At 42.6% G+C, this 26,341-nt stretch overlaps 1 protein-coding gene across 6 annotated transcripts in view; it reads right to left on the bottom strand.

Moving 5' to 3' along the window:
* Positions 1-3,466: 3,466 nt before the first annotated feature.
* Positions 3,467-26,341, bottom strand: part of LOC134384581 (tRNA-splicing endonuclease subunit Sen15-like) — a 45,809-nt gene continuing 22,934 nt past the window's right edge. The window contains exons 5-9 of one of the 6 annotated variants that reach the window (XR_010024247.1): positions 25,094-25,337; positions 22,372-22,506; positions 21,717-21,791; positions 21,339-21,506; positions 18,545-18,625 (exon numbers count right to left, since the gene is read on the bottom strand). Coding sequence is in view for 3 of the 6 variants with exons in the window: in XM_063106180.1 (XP_062962250.1) it covers positions 18,433-18,625 (193 nt within the window). In the remaining 3 variants the exon portion in view is untranslated. Of the gene's footprint in view, positions 3,664-12,304; positions 15,658-18,412; positions 18,626-21,338; positions 21,507-21,716; positions 21,792-22,371; positions 22,507-24,806; positions 24,844-25,093; positions 25,338-26,341 lie in introns of those variants that run through there. The other 5 variants (XR_010024248.1, XM_063106181.1, XM_063106180.1 and 2 more) reach the window with 5 other exon arrangements.

Below are 26,341 nucleotides of genomic sequence, written 5' to 3' on the forward strand. Positions count from 1 at the left end.
AAATGCATATAAAAATAGAAGAACTTAGAATAGCTGAAACAATCTTGAAAAAGAACGAAGTGAGACTTAACACTACTCAATTTTAAACTTACCACAAAGCTATAGTAATCAAGACAATGTGGTGCTGATGTAGGACAGGCACATAGACCAATGGAACAGAACTGAGAATCCAAAAAGAAACCCTTACATTTACAGTCAATTGATTTTTGACAAATGTGCTAAGGTAATTCAATGAGGGAAAGCATAGTCTTTCCAATAAACAGTGCTGAGACAATTGGATATTCACATGCAAAAATAAATAAATAAATAAAAATAAAAAGAATACAGACACTAACCTCACAGTTTACACAAAAATTAGCTCGAAATGGATCATAGCCAATGTCTAACTGAGATTATAAAATTTTTAGAAGAAAACATACAGAAAAAATAACATTGGATTAGGCAAAGAGTTCTTAGCTATGACACCAAAAGCATAATCCAGAAAAGAGAAAACTTTATCAAAATTAAAAATTTTGCTCTTCTAAAAGACACCATTTGGGAAATGAAAGGCAAGAAATAAACTGGAAGGAAAGTTTTGTAAATCATACATCAGATAAAGGACTTGTATTCAGAATATACAAATAACTCGTATAACTCAATAACAAGACAAACAACACAATTTAAAAATGGGTAAAAGATTTGAATGGACATTTCACCAAAGAAAAATAGGAATAGCTAACAGACACATACTACTACACCCCCCACTAGAATGGCTATAATTAAAAAGACAGACAGCAACCTGTGCTTGTGAGGATGTGGAGAAGTTAGAACCTTCATGCATGTGAGAATGAAAAATGGTAGAACCACTTTGGAAAAGAGGATGGCAGCTTCCTATAAAATTAAACACATACCCTCCATACATCCCAGCAATTTCTCATCTATATGTCCACACAAAGACTTACACATTAATGTTCATAGCAGAATTATTCATTATAGCCCCAAACTGGAAACAACCCAAATGTCCATCAACTGATGAAGGATAAACACAATGTGGTATATCCATGCAACGGAACACTATTCAAGATTGAAAAGGAGCAAACGACTGATGCATGGTATGACATAGATAAACCTTAAAAACATTATTCTAAGTGAAAGAAGCCACTCACAAAACATTACATATTGTGTGATTCCATTTATATGATATGCCCAGAGATGACAAATCTATAGATACAGAAAACAGATCAATGGCTGCCTGGGGTTGAAAGTGGGAGCAGGATTGACTGCAAATAGGCACAAAAAAACATTTTGTGGTGATGGAGATTTTCAAAAACTGGATTGTGATGATTATACAATTATATACACTTACTAAAAATCACTGACTTGTACACTTACAATAGGTGGATTTTCTACTATAGAAATTATATTGGAAGCTTCTTATAAACAAGTAAAGCTTCTTATATACCTCAATAAAGCTTTTTTTTTTTTTTTAAGAGGTGACATGGCTTGGACCATAAATCTCAGAGGAGAGGGGGTAAGAAGTGACAGATGGTAGAAGCCATCACACTAATGGGCAGGTCAAATAGGGAGCTGAGAGTCTTGATCTAGGGTCACTACCTGGGTCAATATACCCATAAAAACAATACTTGGGCTTCAATTTCCCACCATGGACCATTACTGCAGATCTTTGTTTCTTAGGAAATCCTACAAAGATATAAGAAAATATTTGCATTTATATATCATGAAGACCCTTGGCACAGAGGCTCCCCCATTTCTATTGCTGAGGTCCCCAGGCCTGTACCTGAGTAAGCTATCACTTGAAGTGCAGTCAGTTCTCCTTGGACTGTAATGCCTTTCACCTGGAAGTCCAGAAGATGGCTCTAGGTGGGGGATGTGAGGCAGTGTTGAAGATGGAAGACTTCAGAGTCCTCTCAGAAGGCGAGTGAGGAAAGATATATTATTTTCTATAAGTCACTGCCAGGTAACTCAGTCTGTCCAAGGGCATCTCACTCATACCAAAGTCCTTACAGGGGCGCTACATGATTCATCCCCCATTACCTCTCTGACCTCGTCTCAATACTATGCCCTCTCTCACTCTGCTCCAGCCACTTCCTTCTCCTTGGTGTTCCCCAAACTCACCAGGCATGTCCTGTCTCAGGGCATTTGCACTGGCTGTTTCCTCTTCTTGGAATGCTTTTCTCCAAATACCCATATACTAACTCTCTCACTTCCTTCAAGCTTTTCCTCAAAAATCACTATTTCAGTGAGACCTTCTCTGGTCATCCTATTTAAAATCGTACCCTCAACTCTCCCAGCCCCCCTTCCCTGCTTTATTTCTTCCATATTATTTATCGCCATCTGACACACTACATATTTTTCTTTTATATCTTTTTTATTGCTTATCTTGTGACAATGCTTGTCATTTAGTAGGCTGTGAATACATACTGAATGAATGAACAGCTGACAAGCAGGGGACAGAAAAGCACCTGTGGGTGGAGCTCCAGCTAGGCATCTGTTCCAGGGTACTCAGGTGTAGCCCGAGAGGTGGTTTAACCCAAATCACTTCCTAGGCTCAGGAAGTTCTGCTTCCTCACCACTGCACGCATCCCATTTTTTCATCCCTTTGGCAAAGCTTCACCACATCTCATGCCAATGTGTTTCAATGGGAGGCCAGGAAACATTTTCAGCCCATCCTTCCCCATCTTAACTTCTTATTAAAGCTCGCTCTTAAAACAAGTTGGTCGGGGATGCCTCCTGGGACTGACACCATTCACTTGGCTCCTGCTATTTTTTTTTTTTTTTGTCTTTTTTGTGACCAGTAAGGGGATCGCAACCCATGGCTTGGTGTCGCCGACACGGCGCTCAGCCAGTGAGCGCACCGGCCACTCCCATATAGGATCTGAACCCGCGGCGGGAGCGCCGCTGTGCTCCCAAGCGCTGCACTCTCCCGAGTGCGCCATGGGGCCAGCCGGGCTCCTGCTATTCTGATTGCCATATTTTTCACTTTGTCTTTTGAACGGTGTTCCATTCGCTTGCATTTCTGACTGATAGATTGGAATGTCTCTGACTTGCCACCTATTTCTAACACCTCAGCAACCAAAAGCATGACAAAAACATTTTAAAGCACTTGAGCATTAGTAGGAGAATGGTTTTCTCCTGTCTCCCATTGCCTTTGTAGCCCATCCAGTTGCTCCATCCAGCCCCCCGTGTTTGCAGCTGCACTTGGCCTGATAGTCCACCACGGCCTGCTGGGGACCATCTATAATGCTGAGATCTTTGTCTCACCCACAGTCTCTCACCCTGTACAAAAATCTTTGGAGACTGGTTTCCCATTAAATTTTTAAGAGGCAAAGAAAGAAAGAAAAAGAACAACACTAATATAAAATTCCCACATTTCTGTTCCATCAGCAGTATCTAGCTTTTTAAATTTTTGTTTATTGCATATGCTCTCCCAAAAATTACACACACATACATTTGTTTTCACTTTCCTTGCTTTCTTGTATATATTTAATTTCCAATCCTAAATTTGGAGCTGAATTTGGTATCCCATTTATTAGTGTCATCACAGAAGACATCATGTCTTCCTGAGCTCATTCATTACTCCTCCTCCTCTCTCAGCATCGTTTTAAATATGCAAAGTCTCATCACCAGTTTCGCCATCCCAGCAACAGGCAGAGCTGCCCTTCTCTGCAAAAGGAAATAAAGGAAATGTTGCAGCAATATGATGTTAAGACACAGTCTGCCTTGGAATCATGCATTCATTCATTTCTCATGTATCTAGAAAATTTTTACTAAATAATAGGCAAAGATCACTGCGGAGGTGCTTCAAGGAATGCTAAGATATAAAATACACTCTTTACCTTTAAGGAATTTGTTGGCAAGCAGTGGAGATAAGAGTTATGAAAGAAAAGAGCAGCCGATGATAAAGCTGAAGCCCTCAGTGGAGGCTTCAAGGAGAGCAAGCTCACTTTCAGCTGGTCTCGTCAGAGGAGGTGTCATGGAGGCAATGGCTTGGTGGTGGCATTTGAAGTGGGTGTCAGAGGATGAGTAAGACTTTGGAAAATAGAGGAGAAAGGGAGGCAGAGGAGTTCTAGGGGGAGTGGCAGCATGAACAAAACCATGGAAACAGAAGAGCTTAACCCAATTGAAAAATGAGCACAGGAACTAAATAGGCATTTCTCAAAGGAAGATATGCTGATGGACAATGGACATATGAAAAAATGCTCAACATCACTCAGCATCAGGGAAATGCAAATCAAAGCCACACTGAGACATCATCTCGCCCCAGTTAGACTGGTGTTGTAAAAAAGACAGAGAATAACAAATGCTGGTGAGGATGGAGGGAAAGGGAAACCCTTCTCCAGTGTTGGTGGGAATGTAACTCGGTGCAGCCATTATGGAAAATGGTATGGAGGTTCTTCAGACAACTACAGATAGATCTACCATGTGATCCAGAAATCCTGCTGTATACCCCAAAGGATTGGAAATCATCATGTTGAAGGGATACCCACACTCCCATGTTTATCACAGCCCTACTTACAATAGCTAAGAGTTGGAACCAACCTAAACGTTCATTGTCAGATGACCGGATAAGGAAAATGTGGTATATTTACACAAAGGAATGATACCCTGCCATAAAAAAGAATGAAATCCTGCCATTTGCAGCAACGTGGATGAACTTAGAGAAAATCATGTTAAGGGAAATAAGTCAGACACAGAAAGAGAAATACCACATGTCGTGTCTCATAAGTGGGAGCTGCGAAAATAAACAAATAAATAAAAAAAGAAAGAAAAATACAGCAATCACAATAATACACTGAACTTTGAAAAGGAGGGAGCAGAACTGAGGTTACCAGAGGTGGAAAAGAGGGGGTGGGGGGAAGGGAGGAATCGATAGAGGGCCACGAGAAATGCTAACATGGTATAACATCGAACACACTGATTACCCTGATCTGAGCATCACACACTGCACACAGGTACTGATATGCAACTCTGCAGCCCACAGACACGTACAATCAATTATGTTTCAATTTTTTACAAAATTGTGTTTTGAAGACAAGAAGACAAGACCACCATCAGGATCAGGATTGTCTTCATTAGAGCACCAGAAAGCAGAGCAGCAACCCAGAGGCCCCAGTCCTACCCAGAGATTCTGCTGGAATGCTCTTCCCACTTCGCTTTGTAGGGCCAGCTCCTTCTCATACCTTCAACTCTGAGGTTACATGTCACCTTCTCAAAATGGTCCTTCTCTGACCACCACATCGACAGCAGGACCCCTTTCCGCCAGTGCTCTCTCTCAGCCTCCCTCTTTTAAATCATAACATGTATCATAATTTATAATCATTATGTTGATATGTTTGTTTACTTGTCTGACTCCAGCAATAGCATCTAAAGTCTCTGATAACAGAGACCACGTCTATTTGCTAGCACCTGAAAAATGGTAGGAGCGCCATGAATGTTTGTTGACTGAATAAACTAATAGCTGCAGTATGAATGGACATTATGAATGAAAGTCACTTTTTTTGAGAGAGGGCTTGATGCTTTTATTTTATTATTTATTTAGTTTAAATTTAGTAAGTGCATGCTTTATTACTTGTCTTTAAATCTTTTACCAAAGTTCACTTACTAAATTTATATTCTATGAGGGAACCTCAAAATGTTCATGGAAACATTTATATTATCTTTTAATTCTATTTTTCCATGAACTTTCTGAAATACTGTCATGTATGATAGGGGAAAGTCACATTATGGGCCCTAGGCACTTTTGCTTTCATGGGCTTTTTCATCCAAAGAAAAATATTAAAAATTATGTTTTATAACTGTGTTGGCATAAATATAAATATCATCTAATTTGGCTTATATTCATTTTTTTTTCTTTTGGTTTTAAAAGAAATTAAAACATCATGGTCCTCTCGGCATTGTGGAACCTAGGTACTGTGCTTCCTGTGCCTAATGAATAAGTCAGCCCTGTGAATAGCAAAAAGTTGTTTTGAAGAATTATTAGAAAGCAAGGCTAGACAGATAATACAGAATGAGATTTTGGAAGGTCTTATACATCAGATTTTGAGTTTAGGACATTTGAACTTTATTTAGTAGGCAACAAAAATCATGGAGAGAGTTTGAGCTAAAGAACGACATGGTTTCAATATGCCAGAGCCATTGCAGGAAGAAGAGGCCGAAGGCGAAGCAGGAAGGTTCCAGAATGTGGTCCAGACACCGTGAGATGAAAGGGGATCTGAACTGCAGTGGTGACAGTGAGCGGGTATCAGAAGAGCAAAGGCAGATCTGAGAGAACTTGTGAATGTCTTTCACAGCTGACTATTTAGAGAGGGCACTTTTGAAGATGGCTGTGGTTCTGAGCTTAGATTTGGAGAATGGCGTGCTCATAACAGGAATAGTGTCATCAGGAGAAGACAGGCTTGGTGGGGAACATGGGTTAGGTCTGCAATATGTTTGGGGGAAGGTGTATGTCTGTTTTGTGTCGCTACAACAGGATATCTAAACTGGGTAATTTATAAAGAACAGAGGTTTATTTGGCTTACGATTCTGGGACAGCTGTATCTGGTGCAGGCCTCAGGCTGCTTCTACTCATGGCCACTGGGTACAAGCAGATCACATGGCGAGAGGAAGCAAGAGAGAGAGGGAAGGTGCCAGGGTCTTTTAAACAACTAGCTCGTGAGAGAACTAATAGAGCAAGAACTCACTCATTACTCCCACCCCCAGGGAGAGCATTAATCCATTCCTAAGGGATCCTCCCCCATGACTCAGTTTCCAACACTGCCACATCGGGGATCAGATTTCCACAAGTTCTGGGAGGACAATACATCCAAACTCCATCAGAAGGGGTGCTAGCAGAACAACAAAATGGTATATTTTAGCACTCGGGCACTTAGAAATTAAGTCTGGAATTCTGGAGCTCCAAAATTTTAAACAATGTTCAGCCCACTTCAAGATTCTTTAAATTATGGTATATGAATAATGAAATTAGTAAAGAACATTTTCAAGCAACTGTTCCAGGATTACCTCTTCTTCAGGTTGGCTGATTTGTTCCAGTAACAATCCCCAGTTAAGGGGTCGCCCAGGTCTGTGCCTCTTCATTTTTCTCAGCCGAGGAAAAGAGAGTTTCAAATGAATTCTTCATCCTTGTTCTCAATGGGCTCTAATTAAATGAGCTAACTGGTTACAGATGGTTACCAGGATATTTTTAATGAGTACAGACTTAAGACCTCTTTCTTCTGTAAACGTGATAAGCAAGGATGAGGCCTGCAGCATTTCAACAGGTCTCAGCCAAAGAGAAAGATGGTTGAGGGAAAAAGGGCCACTTCAGTATTAGAGGCCAGGGAATTTTTGGAGCTTCCTGGCTCCCAGTCTCAATGTGTGTAGCCTGTGGAACAGTTTCTACAGTGGACAGTTTCCTCCAAGCTCCATCCCTACCCTAAGTTACCAGGCTGCTGTGAATTTTTAATATTAGAATCAGACTATATTACCAGAGTGATGGGAGTAATAGCTCTCCTATGGCTGGAATTTGGGCAATCTATCCCTTTCCTACAAAGTTTCCCTGACATATTTAAACTTTTATATTCCACTATGAAACCAGGACATCACAAGTGCCAGCACTGTCACTGGTCACCTTCTCCTCTTTCTTCTTTCTTCTTCTTTGGCAGCTGGCCAGCATAGCGACAGAGCCCCGGACCTCGGCCTTAATCAGCACCATGTTCTAACCAGCCGAGCTAACGGCCAGCCCCCAGTGTCTTCTTAATCAATATGTGCCTTTGTCACCCTATTTTTAAAGTGGGGGAAATATTACTTTATGTCTGATAGGGAGATTAAATGAGATAATTTAAGATAGTGAAGATTAAATGAGTTAATTTATGTACAGCACCTACGAGAGTTCATAGTAAGTGCTCAATAAATGTTAGCTCTTATCATGGTAGCGCCCAACCAGAGTGCTTCCCTTATCAACTTACATTTTCCCTCCCTGGAAATAGGAACTGTACATTATCTGCATCAAAATCACTCTGTCGCTCTCTCTCTCTTGCTGTCTCTGCTTCCACCATCTTGCAATGTGAGACCCCTGGGTCACTGTCACCACCACCAGACAGACTTTGGATGTCCCAGCCTAAGAAACTACTAAGAAATAAAAGACCAGCACCCCAAAAGTCTCCCTTGTGCTTCCTTCTAATCATTCCCCACAACCAAAGTGCAGCTATGAAGGTTCTTATAAATGTCTTTTGGTACACATATATCTCACTTCTGGGGATATACCTGAGAGTGAAACTGCTGAATTAAGAGTATGAATATGTTCAGAGTTCTGGTCAAGACAGTGGAATAAATGGTGCCCAGCCTCACTCTCTCCCACAAATCAACCAATTTACAACTACAAAAATGTAACATCAGCCAAGATGGGGCCACTAAAGCTCAGGGGAAGAGGAGGAGAGACCTATGGAGTTCATGAAGGCGGGAGAAACCACAATGAGAGAAAGAAAAAACTGCTCTGAATGTTTCAGGCTGTGGTCGCTTTAAGGCTGGAGCTGATGAGCACATGGAGCAGGAGCCGGCAGAAACCACAGCTGTGCCCTTCAGATGGAGTTACTTGGAGGTGGCAGGAGAGAATAGGGCCTTGGCGGCCCGCAGGACAGCAAGACCATTAATAGGGTTCCCATGGATGCATGCAGGAGCAAGGAGCCAGAACAACTGAAAAAAAGGAGCCATTCAGAGGCCAGTGAGTCATCACAAGGGACTGGCACATGGTCCATCCCATGGGAACTGTTTGGAGCACGGGCAGTGGGGGAGATGGGCCCACTGGGAGAACACTGGGACACAGCAAGGACAGCCGATCTGCCCCCAAATCAGCACAGGACCACTCAGAGAAGACTGGTCAGGAATATAGAATTGCATGGGGTGCAGTTTGATGAAGAAACTCAGGCGCAGATCAGAGATTCTACACAACACAGATCCACTGGGTCTCTGGAAAGCTGGAAGTACATATAAAGTCAACCATTAAACCCTGGGCTGCACAAAAAGTCTTCCTTAGGAAAACAGTAGGAAAGCAGCAATTTAACTCAACCACACAACTCTAGTACTTGTTTCCACAGGAAGTTCCCCTGTTTTAGAAGCAAGCAAAGGACAAAAAATTAGTTCTGGCCCAGGCACACCACCAACACCTGGGGCCTGCCTGGGGACCAGAGGCTTGGAGTAGGGACCAGATCCCACTCCCACAATCAGGCACACCACACCAGCACCTCAGGGCACACTGCACCAGCACCTCAGGGCCCACCTGGGGACCTGAGGTATGGAGCCAGGGACCAAACACTCCCCACAACCAGGCACACCGACAGCACCAAGGAGCATACGAAAAACATCAGCTCCATGTGGGTGGCCCACCACAGCTACCACAATAACCATGGCTGCCATGAAAGTGGCTAGATGCCACAACCACCACGCAGATGATCTGCCAACCACTGGATTGCATTGACACAAGGAAAGTCACCAGCAGAGAGCAAAGAAAAGAAGAGGTCTCTCTCCACAAAGCCTGTTTCAGAGTGACAGAGAAGCATCTGCTCTATGATAATATTGGGGGACCTGATCACACTTGTCAGCCTTGGACAGATCATCTAGGCACCAAATCAATAGAATAACCATTACTCTTTCAGAGGGAGAGAAGACATCTAGGGTAATTAGAGCGGGGAGAGGGTAGGGAGAGGGGATGGGAGAGATTGGACAAGGTGCATAAAGAATAGTTACGATTTGTAACAATATGTATGCTAGTAATATTGATTTGATCAACATGTCTCAATGTTGAACCCCCCAAAATATGTATAATCAATTCTGATTCAATAAATAAAATAAATTAAAGTAAAAAATAATAACTAAAAAAAACCCCAAATCACTCTGTTGAATATAGATGCTTAGGTCCCGCCCTAGACCAATGGAATAGTCACCTCTCAGAATAGAGCCCAGAAATCTGCCTTTGAACAATTTTTCTAAGAGAGTTTAGTGTCCCCGGAGTTGGAGACACCAGTCTACCGGGTTTACCTGAAGTGCAGATGCAACTTCTGCCGTGGCCTCCAAATCCTGCTTGCTGGACCAGCTGTGAAATATGTTCCAACATCTAGAGCCCCAAGACCTGAAATGTGCTGATTGCTCAAGGTTCGTGGTGCCTGGGTCAGGCTCAGGTCCACAAGGTCACTCTGAAGAACACTCCTGCTTCACCCCTCAGTCTTATTCTAGGAACCAACCTAATGATCTATTATGGTCAATTCCCAGCCTGCAGTCACTGGACAGAGGCCTCCACAGCTAGCAGTTTTTCTAGAAGGAAGTCTGTTTAGAGAGCCTGGTGATGCTTTTAGTATATGTCAGCAGATCGATCGAGTCATATACACAACATACATGATTCCTGCTGCCTCCTGACTGTGAATTTTCCAATTCCGTGGCACATCACCATCTCAGATGATTCATTTTGAAACATAGTTCCACTGGAGGGGACAGTTTGAATTTAACCGCTCCGAGTAACCTCATCCCAGGCCAGTTATTGCATGTCTCATATTGTAAGTCTGAGAAGAATCTTGCCCATCATGACAGTAATCACAGTACAAAACTATAAGTTCTGCATTTCTATAGGACTTTATAGTTGGCTGTCAAAGAACTTTCACACCTATTATCTGGCATGTGCTCACATGCTAGATAGAGTTAGAAAAAACAGACATCTCTTCTGCTTAACAGAAAGCTGAACCTCAAGAAGTTTATTTGACTTACCTAAATTTATCTAAAATATTCCAGGTTAACATGGCAGGTGAATCTCGGTGCTCTGACCCCTGGGCGTGGGCTCATCCTGCTGCCCCAGGCTGCCTCCAGCCATCGTATCACCAGGGTGGAGAAGAGATGAGCAGCACAGGGTTTGGGACCACACATTGAATCTCGAGTCCATCGCTCACCAGCTCTGTGACCTTGAGAGAACCCACTTCCCGAGGGTGAAGTAAAGATGTCACATAAGCACTGTGCCTGGCACACGGTGAACACTCTGTGGTGGTCCCAGGTTAGTAGCATTGCCGTGATTATCAACCATAGTCGGTGATGGTGGTTCTGACCAAAATTGCTGAGATTGTAGCAGGAGCCTGACTCCTCTCCTACATACCATTTTTGGGTAAGAGGACAAAATAGTTATTATGTTCCATGTTTGTCTTTTTTCACTCTTATAAAATAGAGAAACTTTTTAGAACTGACTCTCCAGTTGTCAAGAACATTAGACTAACTTATTACTGTATGATATTATGTTTGACTTGGGAAACAGAATTTTCTTTTCCAAAGAACTGAATTTAAACTACCCTTGTCCCAAATCAAACAAGTTCAGTCACTCTGTTTTGTTCCATTAACTTTTTGACCAATACTAACCATAAATGTGTAAGATTTACACTGGCTCAGAGGAGTGAGTGAGCTACGATCAGTCCAGGAAGAGGCTGGATGAGTTTCCCTGACACCTGCTGGCTTGGGGAGCTGATTCCTCACTAATTTCTCAACAACATCTAGAGATTCAGAATGAATACACTCAATAAAGGAATAAATAAAAATGTGGGCACCCAGGGAACTATTTGCCTTAGATGATGTAATTATGACTTTCAGTTAACTACAGTCATGGAGATTTTATAAACAACAATTTGCTTCTCTGCCGTGTCCCACGTACAGCACTTACTAGGAACTTAATAGACCCTAGGGGGAGACTGTAAAGTGAGGGACGAGAGAAAGCTACCGTCAGGCTCAGGGCCATGGAGGTTCTGAGTGCAGAACACACCCCAGCAAAGGCAGCATCCTCGAGGGTGAAGCGTAGTAACACAATAACCTGTGTTCTCTGTGCTTCTACACGGGATGATGCCCTTCCTGCCTCCCCATCCAAGTCCTCTGAGCAGCTGCTACCATGGGAATTTCTCCATGCAGGCAGGACCAGCAAAGCACGACCAACATACGTGAGCATCCATGTGGCTGTGACGTGCAGAGAAGTGACCCATGAGGGGAATGTAACTTCAGAAAAGAACTCATAAGAAAAAACTATTCCAAATAGTACTCTCAGCAGCTCTGTTTAATAATAAACAAATGAAAAAAGCATAAAGAATTAAAAACCACACAAGTGTGTAGAAGGGCCAGAAATACCATGATGGAAATCATGGGGGAATACTACACAGCTATTAAAAATAACAAGGTTATGGAATACAGACTGCTAGAAATGTCCATATAAAACAATATGAAATAGAAAATCACAACAATGTTAAAATTAACTTATATTTCTGCATTAAAATGTTGAACAAAATACTATAAAAAATCTTAACACCCAAGAGATTAGAATCTTCATGAATTTGTCCTCTCAACTTAAATGGACCACACAACCATATTACTACTTTGCTTTAGGAAGGTCATTTTCTCAGTCCAGCAACTTATCTTTTGCACTCTCTCTACTAGCCTCAAACTTCCCAGCCTTGTCATCATAGAAACTAGGAGTTGTCTGTGACTCTCACTCAGCCAGCTCGCATTTGGCAACATAATCCCTCTTCTTTCCCATGTTCCAGCCACACTGGCCTTTTGGATCTTTGAATTTGCCAAGTGCTCTTCTATCTTGAAGTCTTCCCCTATGCACGTCTGCTGCCTGAAAGGCACTTGCCCAAAGTCCATCAACTCAACTTACGTTTCATATTCATCTGCCTCACTCCTGGCAGCCTGCACTTTTTCCTTCACGGCACTTAGCATGCTTTGTAATTACTAAAGTATTTGCATGACAATTGTTTTACTGTGTCTTCTTCTCCCAAATAGATGGTAAGCTGCATGAGGAAAGTGATGGCTAGTTTTATGTTTCAACTTGATTAGGCCACAGGGTGCCCAGATATTTGATCAAACATTATTCTGGGTGTTTCAGTGAGGGTGTTTTCGGATGATCTTAACATTTAAGTTGATAGACTGAGTAAAGCAGATTGTCCTTCCTAATGTGGCAGGCTGCATCCAATCAGTTGAAGGTCTGAATAGAACAAATAGACTGATCTCCCCAGGTAAGAGAGAATTCTTTCTGCCAGACTGCCTCTGAAGTGGGACACTGGCTTTTTTCCTGCCTTTGGACTCAAACTGCAATATTGGCTCTTCCTGAGTCTTGAACCTTCTGATCTTTGGACAGGTACTACACCATCAGCTCTCCTGGGTCTCAGACCTTCAAACTCAGACTGGAACTAAACCATTGACTATTGGCTCTCCTGGGTTTCCAACTTGCTGACTCATCCAGCAGGTCTTGGGACTTGCCCACCTTCATGATCACATGAGCCAATTCCTTCTAATGAATCTCTTTCTACAGATATATACATCCTTTTGGTTCTGTTTCTCTGGAGAACACTGACTAATAAAAGTAATAATATCTGAGCTGTTCACAATCATATATATACCTAGCTCCAACACAGTGCTTGACCCAGACTGGTTGTCTAATAAAACTTTGTTGAAAGAATGGATGTATATATATGGATGGATGGATGAATGAATAAAGTGATGTGAATATAATTTATTTTTTATTAGATTTTATTTTTCCACAAAAGTACCATGTGGTGTATGTAGACTATTGAATAATAGCTGTGCTTGAGTAGTGCTTTCTATTTTTCAAAGCATTTTTATATACAATAATGTGATTTTTTAAAATTCTTAGACCCCAGTGAGATAGACATATTCCAGCCTCACATCTGAGGAAATGGAGGTTCAGAGAAAGGAACTAATTTTTCCAAGCTCATAGTGAAGAAATTAAGTGGTAGAGCAAGATCTGGAATGTAGACCTGCTAGAGTTGGGGCAAAGACTTGGACCCTCTGCCTCTGCAGCTTCATGTATGCCACTGTGTCCACTGTCAGGGCCCTTGGTGAGCACGGGAGGGCTGACAAGTGAATGGGGCATTATCCTGATGGGACTCTCTGCTGTTCAGAATGATGGGAGGTGAGGGTGCTGCAGTCTGGGAAGAGGGTCCTAGCCCTGGCCAGGTGGGGATGGAAGAGTGAGGTAATGACAGTGGGCAGTGAGGCTCAGACATGGCTCTCAGGTCACTCTTTCACATGCAACCCACAGTTGTGCAAGGCCTCATTTTCATTGTCACTCTGGCAATCATGCGATAGTCATATCAAACTATTGATTAATGATAATTACACGGGTGGCTCCATCATCACCAAACTCAGATACAACACAACAGAATGCTACAGCATGGGCTTGCGGTCCAAGCCCCTGGGTTAAACGCCAAAAGTGTGATCAGAAAAATCAAGTGACATGGAGAAGTTAAGGACAGCCAGTATGTATATTCCAACAGTGACTGTCACTCTGGCAAAGCCATGACCCTGTTTATTATATTCTTTGTCCTATCCAAATATTTACAAAAACACCAGCTCAAAGGGCAGAGGTGTGTTGGGGGAGGGGGTACAATACAAAATGCCAAGTAACGAAATGCAGGTCTGATTCTCAATCTGGATGTAGAAAAGCCTTTCCTGTGCCATGTGCTTTTAGTGCACCCTTTTTATCACTTCAACTTTCACATCCTGTTAAAGCCTTCATCTTCTTCTCAGCCCCTGTCTACAGCAGCTTTCCGTAAAGAGCTTGATGACAGCTGTGTCTATTGGGAAGTCCACAGCCTCATTTTTTTCTCCTCAGAAGCATCTTAGGACTGTGATACTTGCCACCACTTAATAAGGTGGGGCTTGCAAGGCCAGCAGTGTAGGGGGCTGGTTATCTCTTCCCCAACAGCAGTTCCAGTAGCTGCCTCCAGGCAGATGGCAGGTGGTGCTTGATGTTGACAGCAGAGGCCCCGGGCTGAGACTTAACTCACGCATCGGTGACTAAAATAATCAGGAGTTGAATGCTCATTGCCTCTCTCATGCTTTTTGTATTACCAAGTTACTAAATATTTATATTATGCTTTTGTATTACTAAAGTAATAACATAGTTAACTACTTGAGGAGTACACTGTAACAGGATTAAAACAAATCCAGTAATGGAAATACCTGACATTTTGAACACCTTGTCTATGTTACATTTTGAATTTCTCACAATAACCCATTTTACTAAGAAGAAAATGAGATTCAAGATGTTAAGAGAGACTTACGCAGTAGGGGATGAAGTTGGAAGTAGAGGTTAAGAGTCTCTTTCTGACTATGCTATTAATTAGCTTTGTGACCTTGTGTCAGCCTCTTTATCTCTCTGGCTTCAGTTTCCTTTCTGGAGACAGGAAATGAGTGAGACAGACTTGCAGATGGAGCAGGTCCCTTCCTGCTCTAAGTGTCTTCGTACTGAATCTTATTGCTCTCCTTCATCAATGATTATTCTCGTTCTTGTTTGGGGGTTTTGTTTGTTTTGTTTTCTTGATCCCTATAACTTTCTCATCATCCAACTCTCAGGCTGTCACCTCTGAGAGAGGATTTCCCTGGTCAATCCTGCTAAAATAGCTTGTCCACTCTTCTGCACTCACTGTCGCATCATCATCTTGTTTTATTTTCTTCATGGAACTTTTTTCTTTCTTTTTCTGTTACTGCCCCCAAGAGAATGTAAGGTCTACAAGGACAAGGATGTTGTCTCACTGTTCACAGTTAAACACCAGGGTTGGATCTCCTTTACCAAGTAACTTACAACCTCCAAACTCCTTGGCAAGGCACCCACTATTACCACCAACTGGCTCCCATCTTCCCCTGCAGAACAAAGTGAACAATCATAAATATGTGTTGATTGAATTAATAAATAAATCCAATTTATTACTAGTTCTTTTGATTCTGCCACGAAAAACTCTTTAGAACTGTGATGTTCAGAGTTTAATTAAAATTGAAAGTAACAGTTCAGTTTTAAAATTGTAAAAGTAACTGGCTAGTGCCTCGCTAGCCACAGTTCAAGTAGTCAAAAGCCATGTGTGGCTAGTGACTTGCTTAATGAACAATGCAGAACAGAACATTTCCATTGCTGCCGAAAGTCTTTTTTTTTTTTTATTTTTTTTTATTTTTAACTGCTTCAGAAAGTCTTATTGGAGACTGTTGGTCTAAATTCTGGCCCTTCCTCTCCAACCCCACCTGATCACTCACCTGGATTCTTGTAGCAGCCTCTTAATTAGTCTGACAGTAGTTTCCTTCCACACTAGTCTGTTCTCCACATGTCTCATTCATTTAGTTCATTTACTCCTGCAGCATATATTTAAGGAGGACCTTCTATATGCCAGGCACTGTGCCAGGCAATGTAGCCCACGGGTCGCACTTGTGCCTTCTGGCTGTCGAGTTGGGTCTCGCGGATGCATGGAGGGTGGATGGCCTGGGGTTCAGCTTCAGCTCTTCCCCATCACCCATCCCACAGGTTCTGTACCTGGCATTCCATGCCCCCGCCACCTTATCACTGTCCCCTGTGCTCTACATAGCCACTCATGCCTCAGTGCTGCTTCATAGGCCCGTCCCTCAGTGGGGTTTTCTTTCTCAGTCTCCGAACCTGATGAACACTCACTCATCCTTCACAACCCACTTCAAATATCACTTTCTGTGGATCTTCTCCAGCAGCCCGGACAAGTCAGGTGCTCTCTGCCCTCCGTGTGTCCGCAGATATCTGTTAAGTCTAGTAGGACATCTACCGTGTTTACCCTACCCCCTGTTTATGTAAGCCTCCTTCCAACAGACTGGAGTCCTTGCCGATGAAAAACTATTCATCATCATAGCCCCAATGCATGACATAGAACAGGTCCCTAATAAGCGATTTTGGACAAATGACGAATGATGACTGCATGAATAAATGAGTGAATAAGTGTATGGGTATTATGAAAATGTCCAACCTATCTGCAGTTCCCTAGGGAGGCTGCTTCAAAATGGAATAAAAATACCATAACTGTCTACTTACTCTTTTCAAAGAGAAGAGGTTACTTTTCTTCTTAACATTCTTATTTCCTGTTCTAAATGTCCCTCCTGCCCTATATTTCATAAGGAAAACATCTTTTCTTTTATGCTCTCAAAAGCTTTCCTTTGTGACTAGCCAAAACTCTAGGATCAAATACTTCACCTCCAAGTGCCATGTGTCCCAAGCTGCTCTTTCTTCTGATTGGGGAAATGGCTCCCTGCTACCTAAATGCTTACCAGCTCCTCCCAACTTTGATATCAGAACTTCAATCAACACTATTTAGTACACATTATAAAATTTTTTCATTAAACATTGTCATATCACTATGTAAGTGCAATCTGAAGCAGGCCTAACATTACTTAATTCTACCCAGACCTTTAAAAACACAATCAAATCAAAAAGAAAGTTCATGAAATAGTTACACTGAGGTTTCCTCCCAGGTGTCGTGGGTGTGACCCTCAAGTCGTCCAACCGGTTTGTATTTCTACAGTTATTCAGAGGAAAGGAAGAGGGGGCCCTGACACCCTTTAACAAGTCAGTTAAACAAGCCAAATATTAATTAATCCATTCAACTAGCTTGTAAATTTCTGGCATTCAAATAGATTGTCTTGATATTTCAGGATATTTTAAGTGAGCACATTAATCTGCTCCCTAAAATCTGCTCCTCCAGAGGACTCTGCAGACACATCATCAGAAAAGGGACCTGGGTGTCTTTATTAAAAGTACACAACCCCAGGGCTTCTTGCTCCCCCCAGTGGTTTGACCTCCATGCCTTTCATTATCGGTTGGGGAAGGAAATGTGGGTTAGAATATATCTATAATCACCATTTCCTAAGTTACTTTAGTGAAATTTGCTATTATTGATAGTAGAAGAGCAATATTTTATCATTACAAATTCCTAGTTGCTAAAATCTTTTACTAGTCATTCAATCAGCAGTACTGAGGGGCTACCCCACATTTAACCCTTGTTAAATCTAAAACTGTGAATATATAAAATGACAGTCCTTGGATAGAGTGTGCCTCGAATGTGTGTGTGTTAGATCATCAGAGTTTCAGCAGATATTAAACCACCACCAAGCGAGGGAGTCTTTGTAAAAAATAAAGTCTTGTCAGAGGCTTAGGACTACCCACTTACGACTTTTTCTACAAAAGAGGTAATCCTCCCCAGATTGTGAAGCTTCTGCTGACTTCTTACTACTAAAATGAACTGATCTTAATGTGAGAGAAGTATTATGATTTCTCAGGAAAAGGTGTTGGGTTAATATGGTGATTCTGTCTCATTATCTTGGCTTAGCCTCAAAAATTGGAAGCTAAGGTGACATATTACCCTCCCTCAAGTATATGTAGGCTTAACGAGGACACTGAACATTGCTCTCCATCTTAGGGAAGATAAAAATGTTTTGGAAAAGGACTAAAGTTTCAACCCAAGGCAGCAAATCAGACCTAAGACAGAAAATCTTGATTATAAAGCTGGTTGATGCAGTTTTCCTAAAGAGAGCAGGGAATTTGGCAAGAATTTACTGAATGATTGTTGTACAGAAGGTGTGTAGGGGATAGAAAAAAAAGTAAGATACATACAGTCTGTGCTCTCTAGGAGGTCACAGTCTAGATGGGGAGATGAGACATTCACTCACAGAACGATGATTGATGTAGGGTAATGACTCGAGACATGGCACGAGACAGTGTACGCAGGGTCCCATGAGTGGGAAAGTCGAGTCCTCTGGATGCTCTGAGTCCAGAGTCAGGAGAGCTCTGCACATGCTGGAGAAACTGGAAACACTGAGGGTGAGGCTGTAAGGAAGGGAAAGGTTTTGAGAAGAGGAGAGAAGGCGGAGAAGGAAGAAGGGCACTTGAAGGGTTACCAAGCATCTTAAAATTAAGCTCCAAAGACAAATAGTATATGACTCCACTTACATGAGGTACCTAGTGGTCCAACTCATAGGCAGAGCGTGGAGTGGTGGTTGTCGGGGCTTGGGGAGGGGGGACAGGGAGCTATTCTGTAAAGGGTGCAGAGTTTCAGTTCAGGAGATGAAACAGTTCTGGAGATGAGCGATGGTGGTGACTGCATAACAATGTGAATGTACTTAAAGCCACTGAATTGTACACTTAAAAATGGTTAAAAGGGTAAATTTTGATGCTATCTGAATTTTACCACAATTTTTTTTTTAAAAAAAAGCTTGTTCCTAGAGGAGGGGATGGGTTCAACCGAAGTCTTCAGTCTCCTTTTCTTCTTGGACTCCGTGTTAACTGTATGGCCCACAGACAGCAAATGGGAAATGATTAAACATAATCCGTTCCCAGGCTGCTGTGCTTTAGGAGGGTATTGAATGGTTGTAACAACATTTTTCCAACAGCTTCTCACCCCCTTCTTTACACATCAAGCCCACTTCCACTACGGAAGCCAGTCACTCACTGTCCCGACTTCACTGAAGGTAGAGCAAGGGACCCTACTCTGGCCTGTGCTGTCTAAGAGGAAATCTGCTAGGGGATATATCCTCCTATTTAACAAAACAGAGAGAGGACTCCAACGGGATGGATTCTCTCCCCACCTTCCTTAGGATGCTGTGTGGGGCAGCCAACTGGATCCACAGGGGACAAACCAAAGGGTGACAGATATGTTGTTCTGGAATCCTAACAACCTTATCACTGTATTAACCACCCTCAGAAAATAGATCCCTCATTGTGTAAGCCACTTTTAGTTTGGTATTCTGCTTACTAGCAGCCAAGATTATTCCAAGAGACTGTGGCATTACAAAAACAGCCTCGTGGAGAACCATCTATATTTAGCTAGAGTTTACTCTTCCTTCTAAAAATCAAAGATGTTTATTGCCCTTTTCTTTATTGCATGACAGGCGAAAGAAAGAATACAAACAGCAGGGCACCCAGACAAAAAGAACATCTAGCAAAGGGGTTGGAAAGACCCAGCACCATCAGGAAGTAAGCTGGTGGTAAACAAAATAAAAAGCCACTATTTTGCCACGTATTGAAAAGAATCAAATCCTCCTTTGTAACTAAGAAAGGGAACATTGGGTAAGAGCCTAGATAAAGACTAAGGACACTGAAGAAGATAAGGGTCCAGAAGCAAGCAAGCAATAACCCAGTGCTGATTGCAGGGGATGCTAAGAGCTAAGAATAGGATCAGGAGAACCCAGAAAAGAGAAACCCAAAGTCTACACCAGACCTCTGCCTTTTCTCAACTCAGCTCTGCCGGTTGCAGTAATTCTCAACTAAGCTCCTTGCTTTCCTTGTAAAGACCCAAGTTAAAGTGCCCCTCAGCATACTGGTATAGATAGATACCAGGTCCATGTGGATCTGCTTTGACTGTTGAAATAAAGGTTCTGCTGCTTTTCAATCAGATTTTTCTATCAAGGTGAACATCTTTCTGGGGATATTACCACTTAGATAAGTGCTTTTATTAGCTAGTGGTATGATAGCTACCTCTGAAGCCATTTAAACAGGCAGGGCTAAGGAAGGGAAGACAGCTCCATCTGTCCATAAAAGATGCTGGCAGCCCTGAGAGAGCTGTCCTGGCATGGGGCAATTGGTCACACCCCAGCTGTGCCCTGTGGTGCTTTTAACAGGAACCAAGGTGCTGCGCTAGGCAGCTGTCCCCTAAGAACAGGACTCCTTGACCCAAGGTGACTAAAATTAAACCACTTACTACTCCGGAAAAGCAGAGCTGGATTCCTTGCTACAGCCAACCTCCTTCCCCATGCTCACACACGAGCTGTCTTTCAAAAAGGGAACTTCAGATTCCCTGACAGGAAGCTGATCCTAATACTTCACAAACGACCACGTAAAAAGAAATTCAGAGCCGTGAATGAATGCTACAAATGTCCTCATAAAGCTGAAGCGCGTGGGAAATGTGGCTGATCCTGCCCCTAGGAATTAGCAAGCCTGTCCTCAAGGCTCAGTTTACTTGAGGGTTAAAGATGGAATTAGAAACCCCCACCCATATCATCTGATTTTCATCAAGGACAGAGTCTCCTGACTATTCTCTCGGCATTTAAAGAATGTGATATTACTCCCCTGATAACACACAACCTCTCCATGAGTTGCAGGGTCCCAGTGGACATGTAGGGGGTTTGCCTCTGGTGAGAATGAATTTCCATGGAAAATGTGACACAAACATTACCTTGTGTTTCTCAAATGAATCAGGTTTTGTGCCAGAAAGACTTTTCTTATTAAAACTGTACTTTGGGGAAGTGGCTCTCACAGGGCTTATGGGGGTCCTGATGGTCCTCTAGGGCCTTGCTGGGGCCCCGTGACCTGTTCTGTTTGATTCAAGTTTTTACAAGGCAGCAATGTGGAGCAGGAGGGGGGAGAATGGGGTCACAGCTGGGTTTAAATTGGTAGCTTGCTGCTTCCTCGCTGTGTGATATTAAACAAATTGAATTCTCTGGGCACCTACTTTGTAGGGATGATGTGAAACATATTAAGTAAAGGACCTACAATAACAAAGGATCAGATTGTCAAGGTGGTCTCACAAGAACAGAGATCTTACCCAGTATCATGCTTTACATATAATTTCAATGAAACCAGCAATCACAAGACTCAGGAGAAGCAAGGAATGGCCCAGCACGAGTACAGCTCTCCAGGTCCTTTCATGAAACATATTCTCTCGCCCAGATTAACACAGAAGATCTTCAAGCTATGTATGTGGTCACATCACCTACTCAGAAAAGAGCCATCATGAAATATCTTCATATTATACTCAGATAGTTACATAGCTTACTTGACCTTTTCTCAAAACCCATGCCCAACGCATCCATAGATGCCAGATTTGGTACAAATGAGCAACACAGGCAGACCAGGTACCTCCTTCTAAAAAGAATTCCATAGATAAGGACCCTGTACTAGGAGATATCATTAGTGTGTTTACCTTGAGTCTGTCGTTAGTGTGTTTACATGAAGATTGGGCCACCTGTCTTCCTTTCTTCTATTCCATTGGTTTCCCCTTGGTGAAGAGAGAAAATAGATTGCAGGCCTGTTGTTAAACGTTTCCTGTCCAGCACCTACCCCAGACCAGGACTTAACATACAGTACCTGTTATCACATTATTAAATATAATAGCAATTATAGAACTATGCTTCCATTTTCATTTCTGCCTGACTTTCCAGATCTTGTATAATTCAGGCTTTCTCCTGCCACCAGCCATAGGCCTAACCTCCCCAGTTGTGTGTGATTCTTATCTCTGCCTTTTCTCCTCTTGTTCTATTCCACTGTTCTATGCATTTTTGAAGGACAGTCCAAGTGCCCCTTCCTCCTGGAAAATTTCCAAGCCTACTCATTCCTTCAATTTCACCCCTTTCTACCCTGTACGATCACAATATAACACCAAACCTAGAGCATCCTACATTGTTCTGTTTCTTACTTCTGCATGCATAATGGTTGTCTTTCTCCAAATAGATTATAAGCCCAATTAAAGCTGAGAACTCTAACTTCATTAGAGTCACTTACACCAGAAAGTGTCCCTTGATCCACCTCCCCAACAGATGTGGTCCCCATGGAATTGGCCCCATTGGCACCTCACTTACCATATTGTGATGGTATAATTTCTTGTAAAGCCGGATTTAATTGCTGTCTTTCCTTATGGGCAGCACACTCTGGGAGGACAGGGTCATTCATGTCTTTCCTGCTCACATTTATATCCCTAGTGCCTGACACAGCACCTGGCAAGGAGGAGGTGATTAATAAATATTTGTTGAAGAAATAGGTTTTCTAGCGGTAAAACAAGGTGGAGTAGGAAGCTCATTAATTTCTATAATGAACATATGGAGCATCTCCTCTGGGTACTCAGGATGCAAAGATAAGTAAGACACGATGTCAGTCATCTAGACTGAAAAAGTTCAAGTCAATTTCTCTACCACCACTGTTTGGGTTTCCAGATACGTACTAAAGAGTTATACAGTGAAAATCAAATCTCACTGACACTGAGTGAGCATTAATGCGGGGGAGGGGGGGAAGGAGAATAATCAGGGGAATGCAGCTCTGGAGGTGCAGGTGCCTCAGGAAGACTTCCTGCCTTCATTGCCCATTCTTCCTCCACAAATGGTCACCATATGAGCTTCACTACTGTCCCCAATTCATGTGAAAAGCAATCCTACAGTTGAGCTTTAATTCAGTATTCAGTATCTCTTTCTCTTGCCCCTTACCTCCCTGCTCCTCATGAGCAGTACTACATTTGCGTAGGTACATGCTAGGACACATCGCTGGAAACCTTTTTTCAGAATGATGCAATTGGAATAGCAATCCAACTTGCTTATAACAGGTTTTGGCCACCAACAGAACAAATTCAAAGCTGTGTGCTGATTAACGATAATGTTCAGGCCAGATAATAATATATATTTAATTTATCCATTTTAATATCACCCTATGTAGCAAAAGATGTCATACTGTCATTGCTTTTCCTAAGTCAATGTATTTCTCGGGGGGTTGGTACAAGGTGTGTCGGTCCATTCCTCAGTCTTCTGAGAAACAAAGGAAGCAATGGATTTTAAGATCTAACAAGTTAGATCTTATGGAAGCTAAAGGGAAACTCTGATAGGCCAGTCTCTCAGCTCCTGAAATCGAGGCAGATGGATTCGCCGATGAAATTTTCTCCAGCATACAAGCTGACTCTCTTCCTTCCTTCCCTCTCTCCCTTATTTCCTCCCCCGCTCCTTTCCTATCTTCCTTCCTTCCTTTTTGTGTCAAATAATGATGTCAAGCGTCTCAACTATAGCAGCATCACCGGCTGCCTTCAGCCATACATCAGAAAGACTGATTCTCTCAAAACAACCTTCTGGCTGCTCCTTTTTTCCCAATTAAATTTCTTTTCCCACTAATGCATTATCCTCTCTTTTTCTTCCCTCCTACAAGGTCACCTCCATGTCCCCTGGTAGTCTCTTCAAAGCCTTTCTCCATGCCTTGTCTTCCCCTGTGGCCATATGTTAGTGACTCCTACTAAACTGGAGCTCTTTGAAGGCAGGATCTGGGCCTCATTTGCCTTAGCATCCCCAGTGCCTGTAGGAGAGCCTGGCACATGGTGGGTGGTGAGCAAATGTTTCAATTTGATGAATACGTTGAAACAATGTTAAGCCAGCGAACAAACTCGGCATCTGGGAGGCACACAGAGAAGTGGGTTTAATGATTCGGATGGGAGCACTTTGTCCATCTGTGATGGAGAAACAACGCGAGGGATTCTCCACGCTACGCACACTACCCTTTGAAGTCAGGGTCAGTGGACAGGCAGTAACAGGAAAGGACAATAGAAATTTCCACTGTGCCTTATGTAGTCTCTGGGGACAGTTGGACACCACTAATTTAAAGAAAAACTTGGTGGGGGGACGGGGGGAACAGATAAAAGAATTCTTTCAACTGTTTTCAATTAAACCAATGTAACCCCTTACCATTTTTCAGAAGTCAGCACATTTTTTCCTCTTTTCTACACCATTTAGAGCTCTGACCAGTGATCAGAGATGGTTTTGTTTTCCCACATAGATTTTACTACCATTTCTAATGCATTCATTTGGACTGAAAATGAAGGTGGAAAGATTTGCAATTGCTTGAGAGACCTCTTCTCCTGAGCTCCCCCTCTGCCTGTAGGAGGTCTGTCACCTAGACATCCACTCAGAGAGCTTGCCTGGGGGTGTCCCAGGGAATGTAAACATTATAAAACCAGAACCTCAGAGTTTTGGTGAGAGAACAGAGTCTTGAGAGGCCCCTGTCCTAGATGTGCCTGTGAGTCAGAGTTAGCTGGATGTCTCCAAGTGATGGAACAACCATTAGTCAAGGCCGACTTAGACTTGAACTGAAACCTGTCTTGTACTTGTAAGCTCAACCCTGCAATTCCTAAAACCAACCAGCCTGGCCTGCTTCCAGATTACGCAGCCTAAAGTATAGAGAGGGTGGAACAAATTCAATTACCTTATTTTTGTAGTGCCTCATGTGCACTGTCCTAGTGTCAGGCACCGGGCCATCTAAGATGTTCCGTTAACTCATCCTCAGGATGTAAACACATTAAGTTCCTCAGAAGGAAGATGCAGGCATGTTATTAGACACAAACCATTATGACTTATATACAGAAATAGGATTGGAAAATTTCAGTGAATGTGGTTTGCTTTCTTTCTGATGCTCTCAATTTCCCATCAGAAGCTTAAAGTGGATTTGCAGACTGTTTGGTATTAGAGTTTCCAGAATTCTCTCTCTCTCCTAGAAAGGTGGGTGTTTTATTAGAAGCAATAATAATAGTAACAGCTACACTTAGCGAATCTCTACCTTGTGCCAGGCGTTGAACCAAAGCCCTTTCCATGAGTTACCATCGTAGTCATCTGCTCAGGCTGCCATAACAAACTACCACAGATGGGGTGGCTTAAACAACTGAAATTTATTTTCTCACAGTTCTGGACACTAGAAGACCCAAATCATGGTTCAGGAAAATTCAGTTTCTGGTGAGGCGTCTCTTCCTGGCTGGAAGACAGCTGCCTTTACACTGTGTCCTCATATGGCCTTTCTTCTGTGCCTGTCAGGAGTGGGTAGGTAGGTTAGATAGATATATGGATCTGTCAAGCTCTGGTGTCAAGTCTTTTCCTCTTCTTATAAAGACATTAGTCCTATTGGATTATGACCTCATGTTAACTTGATTACCTCTATATAGGTCCTAACTCCAAATACAGTCACACTTGGGGGACACAATTCAGTCCATAGCGACCTCACTGAGTCCTCACTACAAGCTTGGGAAACCAGGGGCTTTCTCTATATCCTATCAATGAATAAACTGAGAGCTGAGTAATTTGTCCAGTCTCACCACCAATAAGTGAGTTGCTGGTGGTGTTGCTTTTTCTTTTTATGGAAGAGAAGTGAAGACATGCAGAGTTCATGTGTATAGATGTAGGGTTGCTAATAGGAAAGTCAGATGGGAACTGGCAGGCGAAAACTAGAGCAGAGCGCTGAATCCATGGCCGTTCCATCTGGTTAAACAAGTCCCGGGTCACTGGGCTGAGTCCTGGGGAATGAAGGACAGGAAGATATGGTCACCATCCTCCAGGAGTTTGCAATCTCAGCAGCAGTGAAGGAAGTTTTCCTTTCCAGGTTCTGTTCTGGATAAAACTGAGAAACAGGAAAATGTCCGCTCAGTCCCCTTCCTTCTCTGAGAGAACCTTTTGGATCCCTGTTGGGTACCACTCTCCTCAAAGGCCACGTCCTTCAGTGGCCACCTCCAGCCTGGAAGCCAGCACCCAGCTCACCCACAGTCTTCACCGGTAGTGACCCACCTCTTCACTATCCCCATGTCCAGAACTTTCTTGATCTGTCTTCCATTAAAACATCTTTGTTCCAATCCCAATCCCTCGAGGCAAGTCTCTCGGCTAGGAAAGGAAAGGTCACAGTTCATTTGCTATTGTTCCTGGGTAATGTACTGACATTTTATTGGTGGCCTCTGGAGACTGGTGACTTACAGCACAAATTTCAGGCACCATGGTGAGAACGTTTTGATGGTAGGCGGTTTTGCAAGTGGACATCAAACCC

The sequence above is a fragment of the Cynocephalus volans genome, chromosome 8 (assembly GCF_027409185.1).
Source record: "Cynocephalus volans isolate mCynVol1 chromosome 8, mCynVol1.pri, whole genome shotgun sequence".
Lineage (NCBI taxonomy): Eukaryota > Metazoa > Chordata > Mammalia > Dermoptera > Cynocephalidae > Cynocephalus > Cynocephalus volans.